The sequence below is a fragment of the Neoarius graeffei genome, chromosome 16 (assembly GCF_027579695.1).
Source record: "Neoarius graeffei isolate fNeoGra1 chromosome 16, fNeoGra1.pri, whole genome shotgun sequence".
Lineage (NCBI taxonomy): Eukaryota > Metazoa > Chordata > Actinopteri > Siluriformes > Ariidae > Neoarius > Neoarius graeffei.
In genome coordinates this window covers 56,502,696-56,520,564 of record NC_083584.1, presented here as the reverse complement: position 1 = coordinate 56,520,564, position 17,869 = coordinate 56,502,696, and the positions used below count along the sequence as shown (strand labels likewise).

The window sequence follows — 17,869 nt, the reverse complement described above, 5'->3', positions numbered from 1 at the left end:
CTTTCACTGAGATCTTGTCTTGACTACAGGAAAGTCAAACCTCTCTGTAAAATCTTCTCCAGCATCCCAGAGACTCTCAGTGGGGTTAAGGTCGGGACTTTGCGGTGGTTAATTCATGTGTAAAATGAGTCCTCATGCTCTCTGAACCACTCTTTCACTATCTGAGTTCTAATTTTATTCCCGTGCCATCAGAGAAGAAAAACCCCACTGAAGTGAACCTGGTCATTCAGTACATTCAGGTCATCAGCTGACTTTATTTTATTGCCCCATAACGTTGCTGAGCCTCGACCTGTTTAACTGAATCAACCCAAGATCATAACGCTGCCTCCAGAGGCTTGTACAGTGGACACCATGCATTATGGGGCATCGCTTCATGCGCTTCCCTTCTTACTCTAACATGCCCATCATTCAGGAACAGGGTCAGTCTGGACTCATCAGACCACATGACCTTTTTTCCGTTGCTTCAGAGCAGATAATCATCATAATAATCATAATAAATATAATCATCTTTATGCTCCCTAACAAACTGAAGCCTTTTCTCCTGATTAGTCTCACTAACAAGTGGTTTTCTTCTGGACAAACAGCTGTTTAGTCCCAATCCTGTGCGTTCTCGTCACACTGTGTGTGTGGAAATGATCTGAGTTAAACGCAATTGTGAGTTCTGCTGTTGATTTTTTACGATTCGACTTCACCAAGTGTTTAAGTGATCTCTGATCATGGTCAGGCAAGATATTTTTCTGCCCACGTTTCTTCTGTGAAGGTAACAGTTCATCTCTATCCTTCCAGGTTTAATAATGTGTTGGTCAGCTCTTAACCCAATTCCAGTCATTTCAGCTCAAATCTCCTTAGATGTTTTCTTTGCTTGATGCAGGTCAATAATTTGACCCTTCTGAAACACAGTAACATATTTTCCACGTCAACAGGATCCAACATGTTTATGTAAGAAATGAGAAGCTACTCACTGCATCAGTTCAAGTTAAAAGAACTGTTGCAGCTGAAACACATTAATCACTGCAGTAATTATCCAATCAAAGGCTTTTATGCATTTGCTTATTTAAATCCAAACAGTGACTTTTTTTTGACCAGGCAGCGTATGTTTACTAATATCATCTAGAAACTCATATAATGTTTACAATGTGTCAGTTGTCTAGACAGAAGAGTCGATATAAGTTTTCTTCACATATAGACAGTTCTGCACAGTAGGGAGGACTTTTTACGCAACACAAAACCTTGATGTCCAAATCCTTCCCTGTTCCACGTCCAGAGCCACAGTTCAACAAGGACCAGCCCCTGCTCACCCACATCAACTCCACCCATGCTCGGCTCAACCTGCAGGGCTGGAGCAGCGGCGGCTGCCCCATCAACGCTGTGCTGCTTGACTTCCGGCCCAAAGGCACCTATGCTTGGCAAAGTGTACGCACCAATGGCACAACCGATGTCTTCCTGGCTGATTTGCGTGAAGCCACCTGGTATGAGCTGAAGATGAAGGCCTGCAACAGTGCTGGCTGTGGCAATCAGACCTCCCAGTTTGCCACACTGGACTACGATGGCAGTGAGTTGGCCAATCAGAGTCCATTTACAGTTATGTCATACAACATTGCATGGGCTGAAGCACAATTATTTGGGAGTAGTCTTAAATAGTGCATGTTACTGCTTTTTAGGTGTGAGTCAGTGTGTATGTGCGTGGTCCCCTGTGATGGCTTGGCATCTCATCCAGGGTGTATTCCCAACACACCTCCAGTGTTCAAGCCTTATTTTGAAAGGCAGCTAGATTAATCAGGAAATAACACTGACATAACATAAATGCTGTAATCTTAAATCTCATGCTCTTTTATTATGAACCAGATCTTTAAGATCAATTCATTTTTGTGCTGTTATTGCAAAGGTACTATTCCCCCAATTAAGTCTGCACGTGGGGAAGGTGATGATGTAAAGAAGCTGTTCTCCATTGGCTGTCCAGTCATTCTAGTCACATTGGGCATGGCTCTCCTCTTCATCATTCGAAAGAAACGCAAAGAGAAGAGGCTGAAGAGACTTCGAGGTGAGGAAGAGGGTGATGAATGGACTGAAGTATAGATATATGAGATATAGGTAGATGAGAACAGCAGATAGAGGAACATTCTGAATTAAACAGGAAAGGTATTTAATATCCAGCATAAATACCTGAAATATAATAACTTTTTTTTTCTGCTGTGTCTCTTCAGATGCGAAAAGTTTGGCTGAAATGTTAATCAGGTAAGAATATAGAGCTCCAGCATAATCGTCGTCTGGCCAAGATTAACACTTGTATATGTGTATTTACTTAGCTCTGTGTGTGTGTGTGTGTGTGTGTGTGTGTGTGTGTGTGTGTGTGTGTGTGTGTGTGTGTGTGTGTGTGTGTACATTTAACACCTGGAGCAGTAAGAACAATCGCAGTTTTGACACCCCAGTGAAAGGCCCACCCCAGGGGCCACGGCTGCACATAGACATACCACGTGTACAACTGCTTATTGAAGATAAGGAAGGCATCAAGCAGATTGGTGTGTCATTTCACTGTTTAATCTATGTGTGTATTTTCCAGCATGTCATGTTTGTTTGCATGATTTTGTTTGAATTATCTCTTAACTGATTTTCTTCTATCATGTGTGTTCAGGTGAAGACAAAGCCACCATCCCAGTGACAGACACAGAGTTCAGCCAATCAGTAAACCCTCAGAGCTTCTGCACAGGAGTGTCTGTGCATCATCCTGCCCTCATTCAGAACACTGGCCCCTTAATTGACATGTCTGATATTCGACCAGGAACCAGTAAGTTCATTGTTGTGCCCAATATATTGGTGATGCAATATTATAGTTACATGAAATGGGCTTTATTTCTATGACACACATTGTCACTATTTTCCCATATCCTCGTTCTATTGCCAGATCCAGTGTCAAGGAAGAGTGTGAAGTCTGCTCACAGTACAAGGAACCGTTACTCAAGCCAGTGGACCCTGACAAAGTGCCAGGCATCCACACCTGCCCGCACCCTAACCTCTGACTGGCGTACCGTCGGCTCCCAGCATGGTATCACTGTAACAGAGAGCGACAGTTATAGCGCCAGTCTGTCCCAGGACACGGGTAAACAAACATTTACTTCCTGTGAATGTAGCCACAGTATAAATGGATGGTTCTAACAAGTCAATCTGAAACTAATTTCATGAAAACTGTCTGCCAAAATCCGCACATGCTTGTCTCAAACCTTTGATAAGTTCTACCATTGAACATACAACAAATAACTGAATAGGTTGTTTAATCATATTTAAAAAGGTTTTAACCCATATAAACAAAGGTTTAAAATGTCGGCTACTACAGTTTTCATCAATTTGATTGATTGTTCTATTGATGAAAACTATTGATTATTCTTCATTCTCAGAAAGGAGCCCTAGGAATAAGAGATTCATCCTTTTTTACTGGAAGGAAGTTTATTTGAAATTATTTAACAACTCTGTATTTGTTTCCTTCAAATTACGTTTAATTGACATTAAGTTTGCTAGGAATAACGAGGATACTGTATGTATACTTCTGTACTCTTCTGTACTACAGCATATATATTTTGATAAGCACGAAATGTACAACAACACCGTTATGCAAAAGTAACAGTATATTTATCTATTACTTTAATTTTATTTAAATTACAAAAAGTGTATCATACCACGACCCATAGCATGTTACTATTAGGATATTTGATGATATAAATACACTGATGAACCACAATATGAAATCACTGACAAGTGAAGTGAATAACATTGATTATCTCATTACAGTGGCACCTGTCAAGGGGTGGGATATATTAGGCAGCAGGGGAACAGTCAGTTCTTGAAGTTGATGTGTTGTTGGCCAGAAAAATGGGCAAGCGTAAGGATCTGAGTGACTTCCACAAGTGCCAAATTGTGATAGTTAGATGATTGGGTCAGAGTCTCAAAACCGCAGGTCTTGTGAGGTGTTCCCATTATGGACCAAAAGTGGTCCAAGGAAGGACAACTAGTGAACTGGTGATAGGGTCATGGATGTCAAAAGCTTATTGATGCACATGGGTAGAGAAGCCTAGCCTGTCTGGTTTGATACCGTAGAACAGCTACTGTAGCACAAATTGCTGTAAAGTTAGTGCTGGCTATGATAGAGAGGTGTCAGAGCCAGGATTAACAAAAGCTAAGACTAAAATTGGGAGTGAAAAAATAATTTCATTAGCTGAAATAAAAATAAACGTGACAGTTTTCAAAAAACAAAAACTAAATAAAAACTACAATGAACAATACAACATGAACTAAAATGACACTGCTGACAACTGCAGGTAAAAATCCGTTTCATTTTTGTTTTGTTTTCCCCTTGAGACAGTAACAGACTCATTCCATAACATGGCATTAATGTAATACCAACTGCCATGAAACGCCAAAAAAGAAGAAGATGCTTGCCATGCGCTCATCATGACGCCATCTTGGAAAGCTGATTTTTCAGTGTTCTTTAAGATGACAGATAAGCAAGTGGATGAAATTCCTTGGAAGGGGCACAAATGCTTTGTGATTAACTTCACCCACTAAGATCCATCATCCATTATCTGTAGCCGCTTATCCTGTTCAGGGTCGCAGGCAAGCTGGAGCCTATCCCAGCTGACTATGGGCGAGAGGCGGGATACACCCTGGACAAGTTGCCAGGTCATCTCAGGGCTAACATATAGACACAAACAACCATTCACACTCACACTTACGGTCAATTTAGAGCCACCAATTAGCCTAACCTGCATGTCTTTGGACTGTGGGGGAAACCGGAGCACCCGGAGGAAACCCACGCAGACACGGGGAGAACATGCAAACTCCATACAGAAAGGCCCTCGTCGGCCACTGGGTTCGAACCCAGGACCTTCTTGCTGTGAGGCGACAATGCTAACTACCTGTACTACACAACCATGCCGCCAGTATGCCAACAAATATTGGAAATCAGAATTTTCTGTATTTCTGCATAAATTTGACCTAAAGCATCAACAGTTTCACACAAGTCCTAAAAGTAGATAAAGAGAACCCAGTTAAACGAATGAGACAAAAATATTATACTTGGTCATTTATTTATTAAGGAAAAATGGTCTACTATTACATATCAATGAATGACAAAGTATGTGAACCTCTAAGATTGACAGTTAATTGGAAAGTGAACTTCGAGTCAGGTGTTTTTCAATCAACTGGGAACAATCAGATGAGTGTTCACCCTGTTTTATTTAAAGAACAAAGCTCTATCATAATCTGCTCATCACAACACATGTTTGTGGAAGTGTATCACGGCATGAAAAAAGGAGATTTTTGAGGACCTCAGAAAAAGAGTTGTTGAGGCTCATCAGGCTGGAAAATGTCACAAATCCATCCATAAAGAGTTTGGACTCCACCAATGGACCAACAAAGATCACTCCAAGAGCAAGGCATGTGATAATCACATGAGGTCACAGAGGAACCCAGAGGAACTTCTAAACAACTAAAGGCCTCTCTCATATTGGCTAATGTTAATGTTCATGAGTCCACCAGCAAGAGAACATTGAACAACATCAATGTTCATGGCAGGGTTGTAAGGAGAAAGCTACTACTCTCCAAAAAGAACATTTCTGCCTGACTACAGTTTGCTAAAGATCATAAGGACAAGCCAGAGGCTATTGGAAAACTATTTTGTGGATGGATGAGACCAAAATAGAACTTTTTTTGGTTTAAATGAAAAGTGTTATGTTTGGAGAAAGAAAACACTGCATTCCAGCATAAGAACCTTATCCCATCTGTGAAACATGGTGGTGGTAGTATCATGGTTTGGGCTGTTTTGCTGCATCTGGGCCAGGACAGCTTGCCATCATTGATGAAACAATGAATTCTGAATTATACCAGTGAATTCTAAAGGAAAATGTCAGGACATCTGTCCATGAACTGAATCTCAAGAGAAGGTGGGTCATGCAGTGAGACAATGGCACGAAACACACACATCGTTCTACCAAAGATTGTTAAAGAAGAAGAAAGTTAATGTTTGGAATGAACAAGTCAAAGTTCTGACCTTAATCCAATAGAAATGTTGTGCGAGTCAAGTCAGGTCAGGTCAATTTATTTGTATAGCGCCTTTAACAACAGACATTGTCACAAAGCAGCTTTAGAGAAAAATATAGATTTTAAGCATATGAATGAATAAATTTATCCCTGATGATCAAGGCTGAGGTGACAGTGGTGAGGGAAAAACTCCCTCAGACAACATGAGGAAGAAACCTTGAGAGGAACCAGACTCAAAAGGGAACCCATCCTCATCTGGGTGATAACAGATAGTGTTATTATTACATACATAACATATATTGTTACATATATATTACATACAGAACAGGCATTTAGCAGACACTCTTATTCAGAGTGACGTACAACAAACCCAGAGCAGCCTGGGCAGCAGTTGGGGGTTAGTTGCCTTGCTCAAGGGTGCTTCAAACATTCCTGCTAGTCCAGGGAATTGAACCAGTGACCTTTTTGGTCTCTGCTTCTCTAACCTTTAGACCATGACTTCCCCAGTATCGTCTCAAAACTGTTTGTGTTAACTGCAAGCAGCTCATATTAGGAAACCCACCAGCATCCGAGAGCTGAAGTTGTTCTGTAGAGAGAAATGGGCTAAAACTCCTCCAAGGCGATGTGCATGATCTGTTCAACAATTACGGCAAACGTTTATCTGCAGTTATTGCTGCACAAGGAGCTCACACCAGATACTGAAAGCAAATGTTCACATACTTTTGCCACTCACAGATATGTAACACTGGATCATTTTCTTTAATAAATAAATGACCAAGTGTAATATTTTTTATCTTTAATTGTGTTCTCTTTATCTACTTTTAAGACTTGTGTGAAATTCTGTTGATGTTTTAGGTCATATTTATGCAGAAATATAGAAAATTCTAAAGGCTTCACAAATTCCAAGCATCACTGTGTTTTCACTGACATAGTCGACACCACAATATAAAAAAACGGGATACCGATGACAAGAATCAGCAAACCAATATGGCATCAAACTGTACCGGAACTAAACAGCTTGTGTCCCGTCTAGTTTTTTATGGGATATCTACAGTGGTGCTTGAAAGTTTGTGAACCCTTTAGAATTTTCTATATTTCTGTATAAATATGACCCAAAACATCATCAGATTTTCACACAAGTCCTAAAAGTAGATAAAGAGAACCCATTTAAACAAATAAGACAAAAATATTATACTTGGTCATTTATTTATTGAGGAAAATGATCCAATATTACATATCTGTGAGTGGCAAAAGTATGTGAACCTCTAGGATTAGCAGTTAATTTTAAGGTGAAATTAGAGTCTGGTGTTTTCAATCAATGGGATGACAATCAGGTGTGAGTGGGCACCCTGTTTTATTTAAAGAACAGGGATCTATCAAAGTCTGATCTTCACAACACATGTTTGTGGAAGCGTATCATGGCATGAACAAAGGAGATTTCTGAGGACTTCAGAAAAAGCGTTGTTGATGCTCATTAGGCTGGAAAAGGTTACAAAACCATCTCTAAAGAGTTTGGACTCCACCAATCCACAGTCAGACAGATTGTGTACAAATGGAGGAGATTAAAGACCATTGTTACCCTCCCCAGGAGTGGTCAACCAACAAAGATCACTCCAAGAGCAAGGTGTGTAATAGTAGGCGAGGTCACAAAGGACCCCAGGGTAACTTCTAAGCAACTGAAGGCCTCTCTCACATTGGCTAATGTTAATGTTCATGCGTCCATCATCAGAACACTGAACAACAATGGTGTGCATAGCAGGGTTGCAAGGAGAAAGCCACTGCTCTCCAAAAGAACATTGCTGCTCATCTGCAGTTTGCTAAAGATCATGTGGACAAGCCAGAAGGCTATTAGAAAAATGTTTTGTGGATGGATGAGATCAAAATAGAAATTTTTGGTTTAAATGAGAAGCATTATATTTGGAGAAAGGAAAACACTGCATTCCAGCATAAGAACCTTATCCCATCTGTGAAACATGGTGGTGGTAGTATCATGGTTTGGGCCTGTTTTGCTGCATCTGGGCCAGGACGGCTTGCCATCATTGATGGAACAATGAATTCTGAATTATACCAGCGAATTCTAAAGGAAAATGTCAGGACATCTGTCCATGAACTAAATCTCAAGAGAAGGTGGGTCATGCAGCAAGACAATGACCCTAAGCACACAAGTCGTTCTACCAAAGAATGGTTAAAGAAGAATAAAGTTAATGTTTTGGAATGGCCAAGTCAAAGTCCTGACCTTAATCCAATTGAAATGTTGTGGAAGGACCTGAAGTGAGCAGTTCATGTGAGGAAACCCACCAACATCCCAGAGTTGAAGCTGTTCTGTATGGAGGAATGGGCTAAAATTCCTCCAAGCCGGTGTGCAGGACTGATCGACAGTTACCGGGAACGTTGAGTTGCAGTTATTGCTGCACAAGAGGGTCACACCAGACACTGAAAGCAAAGGTTCACATACTTTTGCCACTCACAGATATGTAATATTGGATCATTTTCCTCCATAAATAAATGACCAAGTATAATATTTTTGTCTCATTTGTTTAACTGGGTTCTCTTTATCTACTTTTAGGACTTGTGTGAAAATCTGATGATGTTTTAGATCATATTTATGCAGAAATATAGAAAATTCTAAAGGGTTCACAAACTTTCAAGCACCACTGTATGGCTGTATGGAAAAACTAAAATTAACAGTAAAATTAAATAAAAACTAAACTTAAACTAGTCAGCTCCTCAAAATAAAAATAAAACTATCATGCACTTACAAAATTAACTCAAACTAAATTGAAGTTTTAAAAAAAATCCTGAAAGAGTAAATAGAAATAAAAACTATAATAGCTGGTCAGAACAATGCATCACAGCTTGCTGTAAATCAGGCCGAGGAGCTGTAGACTGGTCAGAATGCCCATGCTGGCTGCCACCAGAAGCATCAACAATGGACACGTGAGCATCAGAACTGGACCATGGAACAATGTTAGAAGGTGGCCTGGTCTGATTAATCACATTTTCTTTTACATTATGTGGTGTGCGTCCATCGCTCAGCAGTGTTATGCTCTGGGCAATGTTCTGCTGGGAAACCTTGGGTTCTGGCCTACCTAAACATTTCTGCAGACCCCTTCATGGTAACGATAGTCCCTAATGTTAGTGGCCTCTTTCAGCAGGATAATGTGACCTACCACACCGCAAAAATTCTTCAGGAATGGTTTGAGGAACATGACTTCAAAGAGTTGACTAGGCATCCAAATTCCCCAGAGCTCAATCTGATCCTGTAGGATGTGCTGGACGAATAAGTCCAAACCGTGGCGTCCCCACCTCGCAAATTAAAAGATCTGCTGCTAATGTCTTGGTATCAGACACCACAGCACACCTTCAGAGGTCTTGTGGAGTCCGTGTCTCTCTCTGGCTGAGGCACCCTGGAATGGACACCAGTCCATCACACAACACCATGTGCACACACATTCCCACACTTATTCACACCTCGGGGCAGTGAGGGCTGAAGGAGAATATGGTCAGTTCTGCACAGGCAGTAATCTGAAAATGGCTGGAAATATCAAATCTAAATAAAATAATTGTTTTAATTTTAGCTAAATTAAATACTTTATAATATAGTATGTATCAGCATTTGAACATATAAATATTTAATTATTAATTCTAGCTATTAATTCTAGCTGGCAGGTAAAAAGTGACCAAACTGGGGAGAACATGGTCTCTTTTTTTTTTTGGGGGGGGGGGGGGGGGACTTAAATTTTGATAGATACAGAAAAGCCATTTTTTACAGTATTTGATAAAACTAAACTACATTTGAACTAAAAATGTATTTCACGGTTATGTAGTTATAAAAGAATGAGTGAATAAAGAATGAGTGAATTTATTTTTAATAGGGTTTGAGGCTGGGGCGGCATGGTGGTGTAGTGGTTAGTGCTGTCGCCTCACAGCAAGAAGGTCCGGGTTCAAGCCCAGTGGCCAACGAGGGCCTTTCTGTGTGGAGTTTGCATGTTCTCCCCGTGTCCGCGTGGGTTTCCTCCGGGTGCTCCGGTTTTCCCCACAGTCCAAAGACATGCAGGTTAGGTTAACTGGTGGCTCTAAATTGACTGTAGGTGTGAATGTGAGTGTGAATGGTTGTCTGTGTCTATGTGTCAGCCCTGTGATGACCTGGCGACTTGTCCAGGGTGTACCCTGCCTCTCGCCCGTAGTCAGCTGGGATAGGCTCCAGCTTGCCTGCGACCCTGTAGAACAGGATAAGCAGCTACAGATAATGGATGGTTTGAGGCTTGTGTCTAATGATTTTAGTATCCAGTTTTCTTTATGCTGAATAGTACTTATATGCCTCCATATAAGTATTACTACTTGAGAGCTTTATTAGCATTGTGCCTCCAGAGCAAAACTGAAGAAACAAAATGTTAACACCAAGCTGACAGACAGGTCATTTTTAATATATGTCTACATTTTAAATTTTAACCTTTAAATTTCAAATTTTCTGTCTTCCCCTTGGCATCCCTGTCTTTTGTCTCAGACAAGGGCCGTAACAGCATGGTTTCAACAGAGAGTGCTTCTTCTACATATGAGGAACTGGCTCGCGCGTATGAGCATGCCAAGCTGGAAGAGCACCTGCAGCATGCCAAGTTTGAGATCACAGAGTGCTTCATTTCAGACAGTTCTTCAGACCAGATGACCACAGGTACCAATGAAAATGCTGACAGCATGACCTCGATGAGCACGCCATCAGAGCCAGGCATCTGCCGCTTCACAGCATCTCCACCAAAACCACAGGACTATGACCGTGGCAAGAATGTAGCGGTGCCAATTCCACACCGTGCCAATAAGAGTGAGTTCCTCCCAGAGTTGTGTTGATACAACTTTCTTTGCATGCTCTATTTTAATATGACTGGTAGTGAACAAAAACTAAGTAGAGACATAAAGTATACAGTAGGTTTTTTCATCTTGTGTTCATGGAAACCTGGAGCTTTAAACAATTGTGATTTAAGGTGAAGTACTCATTCAAGAGGTTTTGTGAATCCATGTACATTCGGATTTACAGAACAAGAGCAAGGTTTCCATTGCAACGAGATCTTCCTTTAAAGGTATGCTATTCAGTTCATGATTTTTACTTCTGACTTATTTTTCTCTGTCTGCCCAGGTGAGTACTGTAATCTCCCCCTTTATATGAAGACAGAGCCATTCTTCCGCAAACAAGCTGAGCTGCATGACCCATGCCCAGTGGTGCCGCCACGTGAAGCTTCTATTCGAGGTTTGGCGGCTCGTGCCTACCACACACAGGGCCGCCACATGACATTAGACCCCTCCAAACAACAGGCCCTGACGCTCAGCCACGGGGGCTTAAGTAGCCTAACCAGCTCAGGAGCATCAGGGCCAGCCTCCAGCACCACCACGGGTGGCTCCAGCATCAGCTCGGGCACATCCACGTTGCCCCAGAGGACTCTTACCATGCCCAGCTCCTCCTCCACCTCCTCAGCTGGCCAAAGCACTGGAGCTGCTGGAGCTGCAGTTGGTGCTGTGGCCAGTTCTGGCTCCACAGGGGGAGGTGGCGTGAGCAGTAGCTCCAAGGTTGGTGGTTCAAGAGACTCTCTGCTGGAGAGCAGCTCATCTGGATTGGGCAGACTGCAGAAGCAGAGTGCTGGGGCGTATTCAAAGTCCTACACACTGGTGTAGGTGCTGTTCTCCCTCCTCCACACACATAAAAACATATAATTGCATACATTGAGATACATTTAGTGTCTGCCTGGCACAAGGTGGTGAATGAACTGTGCACTGACTGGACTTATCCACCACAGGGGTCTCTTTCGTACTGTCCCTCTTGTTCTTTCTTTCTCTCCCTTGCTCCCACTTCCACCCTAACCTATTTTTCTCTAGTCCCCCCCCCCCCCCCATTTTTTACATAATATATTCCTCCTTTGGCCATCTGTCTTCAATTTTACTATGCCAAACCTATATATATTTTGTTCTCTTTTCTTCTTTTTCTTCACTTTGATTTCTTTCTCCACTGAAGACACCTTGGACCTTATGCACAAATTACATTTGATGTGCACTTGTTAATTTGACTACCTGAGAGTAGGAAAATTTAACAGTTTTAAAATATATATTGTTTCACACTAATATGTCTAGATGTTTTTAAGAAGATAAATATGTTTCTTTTTTTAATGTCTCTTGCAAAAGAATAAGCATATTGCGATGCATTGCCTCGGAAAGTGCTTATGCATAAAAGAAATGCAGGCTTGGTGTCTTTTTTTCCCTTCCTAGTCAGGCTGGTCTGGACAAGTCCGTGATTGTGGCGTATGCTGATAAAGTTAAGTATTTGGATTTTTTTTTCATACAGCTGCTAAAAACAGCACACAGTGTTAATGACTATTTTAAAAACAAAACTGAAAAAGAAAAACTGGAGCCATTTCACGGAGGATGGATCCCCCCCCCCCCCCCCCCCCCAATTATTTATTTATTTATTTATTTATTTATTTTAAATTTCTAGACTTTTCTCAGGCCTTTGCATGTGGGTCTGTCTGAGTGTGCATGTGTGTTTATATATGTAAGTATATATGTACACATGTTAAAGGCACACATCATCAGAAGGCCCAAACATCTGGGTTGGATCTTTGGGGACGGAAGAAAAACAAACAGGGTTGTAAAGCTTTTCCCTGTGTTCTGCTCTGGTTCAGTACTGAGTTATAGCACTTACTGTCAAGTGATAGAGAAAATGGAAAACTAATGAACGAAAAACACCGAGTTGAAGAGGTGGACAGACCGACCATACAGCAAACTTAACACTTGCAGCCCTCGTTTGTGTCCAGAGTTAAAAGTATCGGTGTTTTTTTCTGTGCCACCTGTCCCCCAACGCTCTATAATCCTTAACTATGATAATGTAAGGATGGCTTCTGTTCTGATGTCTGTTTTCTGTGCTTGATTCACCTCATCCCCCCTCCCTACTCCCCACTCCATGTAAACATCTCACAGCTTTTTATGGATGGATGGGGCAAAGGTGTGCTAGGAACTGCAGAATGAGGGATCAGAAATAGACAGAATGGCAAGTGTATGGAGTACAGGATATCTGTTGATGCTAGTTAGCTTTTCTGAAGTCAGCACTTGTTTGTCCCTCCACCAGAGGGAAGTATTGTCCCATATCTGCAGTGAAAAAGCTTTCGGATGAATGCAGCTAAGGGTGGAGGCAAATGGCAAGGAAAGAAGTGATAATGCTTCTCTCTCTCTCTCTCTCTCTCTCTCTCTCTGATGTCCCTTAAACACTAACCAAACCTTGTACAAGACAGGTTTCACACTGCACAAATTAAATGAACCAAAAAGTAAAAAATAAATAAATAAATAAATAAATAAATAAATCATTGGCTGATGGGCATGTAGAGGTGAAAACATACTGGTCACATTTTTTCATTCACTGGTCCAAAATATGGCAGTGGAATTGCCAAGTGCATGTAAAAAAAAATTTAAAAAAAAGAAAGAAAAAAAAGAAAAAGAAAAAAGAATATTTTAAAAAATTAAAAAATAAAAAACAGAACAAAAAAAAAACCATGAAAATCACATGAGAATGGAGAACATGGTGCAAGTGCTAAATAAATGATTAGATAATTATATAAATAACTAGTTTTAAAACATTTTGTGTATCACATCCAGTATTTATTTTCCTCTCTCCTTTTTTTTTTTTATCAAATATTCAGAATATTCAGAACTCATTGCATCTTTACAGTGCTACAGCTCTGTTCTTTGGCTCAGTTTGCACCTCTCAGCTCAGTTTTTGCAGCTCACATCTAAAAAAAAAAAAAAAATGTTGCCCCAAATCCAAAATACACAGCATGTCCAGTTCACTTCTTGCATTTGGATCAGTTCAGGGTCAAATTGCTCTTCCACTGCAATGGAATTGCATTTGAAACCAGACTGTGAGCACCTCGCAGACCCACTCTGACCTGTTGTTTCGGTCCAATTGCGACTGTCGTGTTTTCCCCTGCTGAAATGAACCACATCAAGGGGGAAAACACACCAGGGTTCATTTCAATGGACTAAACACTCGATATATGAAAATACCCAAAATTATCTGATCTCTCTCCCCTTTACTTACCTGAGTCCCAAAGCCAAACCCAACATAATGTTCAAAAGCTCCATTCTCAAAAACTATTCACTGACTTCAATGGACAAAACATCAGGGCTCCTGCAATAGAGAAAAGAACAAAGAAAATATATTACAATGTTTCTTCACAAAATATCTATCTATATATATATATATATAGACATATATATAGATATAGATATATAGATATATATTTCTATTTAAAGATATAAAGTGAATATATAATTGATTAGAACAGAAATATGTCATATCTAATTGAATAAAGAAATGAATAAATATATATATGTATATATAAAGAGATTTGAAGACAATCGCTCAGTGGGAGGAGCAGCAGAACAAAAGGAGAGGTTGATCACAAAAGGGGTAAAACAAGTGTTAAACCCAGCAGAAATGCATGTGTGTTAAGATAGCGAGGGGTGAATTTGGAGTCCCTTGTGATTAGAAGCTCCAGTGCTGCTCAGATAGTTTGCTATTCAGGAATCAGAATGAAAGAGATCAGTAATTATCCCGAGTGATTTAGAGTCTAAATCAAATCTACGGTCCAACATGTAGTCAGATGTTTAGGTGCATTAATAGAACCACGTGCCATTTATGATCACAGTGGTGTCTTAAAGGCCAGTGGTAGTGTTAACAACAGACAAGACTGCACACAATCTACAACCCCGATTCCAAAAAAGTTGGGACAAAGTACAAATTGTAAATAAAAACGGAATGCAATGATGTGGAAGTTTCAAAATTCCATATTTTATTCAGAATAGAACATAGATGACATATCAAATGTTTAAACTGAGAAAATGTATCATTTAAAGAGAAAAATTAGGTCATTTTAAATTTCATTATAACAACACATCTCAAAAAAGTTGGGACAAGGCCATGTTTACCACTGTGAGACATCCCCTTTTCTCTTTACAACAGTCTGTAAACGTCTGGGGACTGAGGAGACAAGTTGCTCAAGTTTAGGGATAGGAATGTTAACCCATTCTTGTCTAATGTAGGATTCTAGTTGCTCAACTGTCTTAGGTCTTTTTTGTCGTATCTTCTGTTTTATGATGCCCCAAATGTTTTCTATGGGTGAAAGATCTGGACTGCAGGCTGGTCAGTTCAGTACCCGGACCCTTCTTCTGTGCAGCCATGATGCTGTAATTGATGCAGTATGTGGTTTGGCATTGTCATGTTGGAAAATGCAAGGTCTTCCCTGAAAGAGACGTCGTCTGGATGGGAGCATATGTTGCTCTAGAACCTGGATATACCTTTCAGCATTGATGGTGTCTTTCCAGATGTGTAAGCTGCCCATGCCACACGCACTAATGCAACCCCATACCATCAGAGATGCAGGCTTCTGAACTGAGCGCTGATAATAACTTGGGTCGTCCTTCTCCTCTTTAGTCCGAATGACACAGCGTCCCTGATTTCCATAAAGAACTTCAGATTTTGATTCATCTGACCACAGAACAGTTTTCCACTTTGCCACAGTCCATTTTAAATGAGCCTTGGCCCAGAGAAGATGTCTGCGCTTCTGGATCATGTTTAGATACGGCTTCTTCTTTGAACTATAGAGTTTTAACTGGCAACGGCGGATGGCACGGTGAATTGTGTTCACAGATAATGTTCTCTGGAAATATTCCTGAGCCCATTTTGTGATTTCCAATACAGAAGCATGCCTGTATGTGATGCAGTGCCGTCTAAGGGCCCGAAGATCACGGGCACCCAGTATGGTTTTCCGGCCTTGACCCTTACGCACAGAGATTCTTCCAGATTCTCTGAATCTTTTGATGATATTATGCACTGTAGATGATGATATGTTCAAACTCTTTGCAATTTTACACTGTCGAACTCCTTTCTGATATTGCTCCACTATTTGTCGGCACAGAATTAGGGGGATTGGTGATCCTCTTCCCATCTTTACTTCTGAGAGCCGCTGCCACTCCAAGATGCTCTTTTTATACCCAGTCATGTTAATGACCTATTGCCAATTGACCTAATGAGTTGCAATTTGGTCCTCCAGCTGTTCCTTTTTTGTACCTTTAACTTTTCCAGCCTCTTATTGCCCCTGTCCCAACTTTTTTGAGATGTGTTGCTCTCATGAAATTTCAAATGAGCCAATATTTGGCATGAAATTTCAAAATGTCTCACTTTCGACATTTGATATGTTGTCTATGTTCTATTGTGAATACAATATCAGTTTTTGAGATTTGTAAATTATTGCATTCCGTTTTTTACAATTTGTACTTTGTCCCAACTTTTTTGGAATCGGGGTTGTAATATGCGTACAGCATGCAGAAAAACTACACCATTGAAATTAATTTGGCGAGAACTTTCACACCACAGGATGAAGACATCTTCAGAGCTCTATTTACACGATAAATCATTAATGCTGCCTTTTAACTCTTGTTCAATGTGTAGCGTGTTAGAAATAACCAATAAGTTCAGTGATGTATTGACCAAATTCACCATGTTACTGTAATGGCACACAGCCTTTTCCCGACCCACCATAACTTTAAATCGTTATCATGATTGAAAAGTGAAATTCAGATCGGGGAAATAATGTAATGTTTTAAATCCGGTCAAGATTTACACATCAATTAAGTCATGATTACTTTAAAGTCATCAACATGAGTAAATTGATACCAAACCTCGACTGATAATGTTTGCAGTACAAACCTTGGCTCCTGTAAACACACACACACACACACACACACACACACACACACACACACACTGTGTGGTCCACTGCACAGCTGCTTTAAGAGGTTTCGGTTAGGATGAAAGTATAAAACATCTTTTGAAGGTATAAAATAAGGAAAATATAAAGCTGGTAGAACTGATGAAATCAGAATGCAATGAGTCATTGAGTAAGGATAACTCTTAAAGAAGTGATCAAGTGATATTACAATCTAGCTGTAGCTGTTTGAGCAAAGATGAACCCAAGGTTTACTGACAGGTGTGGGCACTGTTTTCAGACTCGAATCTCACCACAGAATAAATGTGTGGTGGTCTGGGAAAAGCCAACGTCAAAAATTATATTAAAAAAAAAAATCATATCTTGTTTTTCTGCCAGTGATATGCTTTGATAGCTTTAATTTAAGAACACATTAATATAGTTTCCCAAAAATGGCATGCTCTTTTAATTGAGGCTACTTTTAACTTTGCTTTGGCGTTCTCCCTACAAACACCAGATTGGTTGGATGTTGCTGGTTCGGGAACCACTTAAACACACACAGTTGTAAAAACAGTAAGTTTGTCTAAAGATGTCTAAAACCTCACTAGTTATGTGTGATTCTCTCACACAGTGAATGTCACACTTTGATCAAGTTGTTGGATTGTTACGCTCCATAGCAAAATGGTCATTAGCTTAATTCATTCGATTTGTAATAAGATCCTGGCTGTCAAATTCTCCTGCAGTTGCGCCTTCACATTATCATTAAAACAGAAAAGCATGTTTACACACTGTGTATAGATGACAAAGGACAGATGACAATGTTTTAACATTTTTAAATAAACTAATAAAATGTTAATAAAAAGAAGTTTAACCAACATAATAGATGTGATTGAATTCATCAGTTATTGTTTGCTCGTCAATATCAGTGTGAACAGACATCAGTTTGAATGAAGTGATGACAATGAGGCTTGTGTTTAAATGCTGTGCGTGATGTTGAGTCCAGGTGATGAGATTGGGGCAAGCGATGAGATCGGGGCAGGTAATGAGAACAGGGCAGGTGATGAGACCGAGGCAGGTAGTGAGATCGAAGCAGGTGA

General features: G+C 40.3%; 1 protein-coding gene across 1 annotated transcript in view; it reads left to right on the top strand.

The window, feature by feature from the left end:
* dscaml1 (Down syndrome cell adhesion molecule like 1) overlaps positions 1–11,707 on the top strand; it is a 165,480-nt gene extending 153,773 nt beyond the window's left edge. Inside the window, exons 24-31 of the mRNA XM_060942167.1 lie at positions 1,265–1,552; positions 1,886–2,041; positions 2,205–2,235; positions 2,401–2,519; positions 2,633–2,785; positions 2,903–3,097; positions 10,538–10,849; positions 11,162–11,707. Of these exons, the coding sequence (XP_060798150.1) occupies positions 1,265–1,552; positions 1,886–2,041; positions 2,205–2,235; positions 2,401–2,519; positions 2,633–2,785; positions 2,903–3,097; positions 10,538–10,849; positions 11,162–11,694 (1,787 nt within the window). The 3' untranslated portion in view covers positions 11,695–11,707. The remainder of the gene's footprint in view (positions 1–1,264; positions 1,553–1,885; positions 2,042–2,204; positions 2,236–2,400; positions 2,520–2,632; positions 2,786–2,902; positions 3,098–10,537; positions 10,850–11,161) is intronic.
* The last annotated feature ends 6,162 nt before the right edge of the window (positions 11,708–17,869 follow it).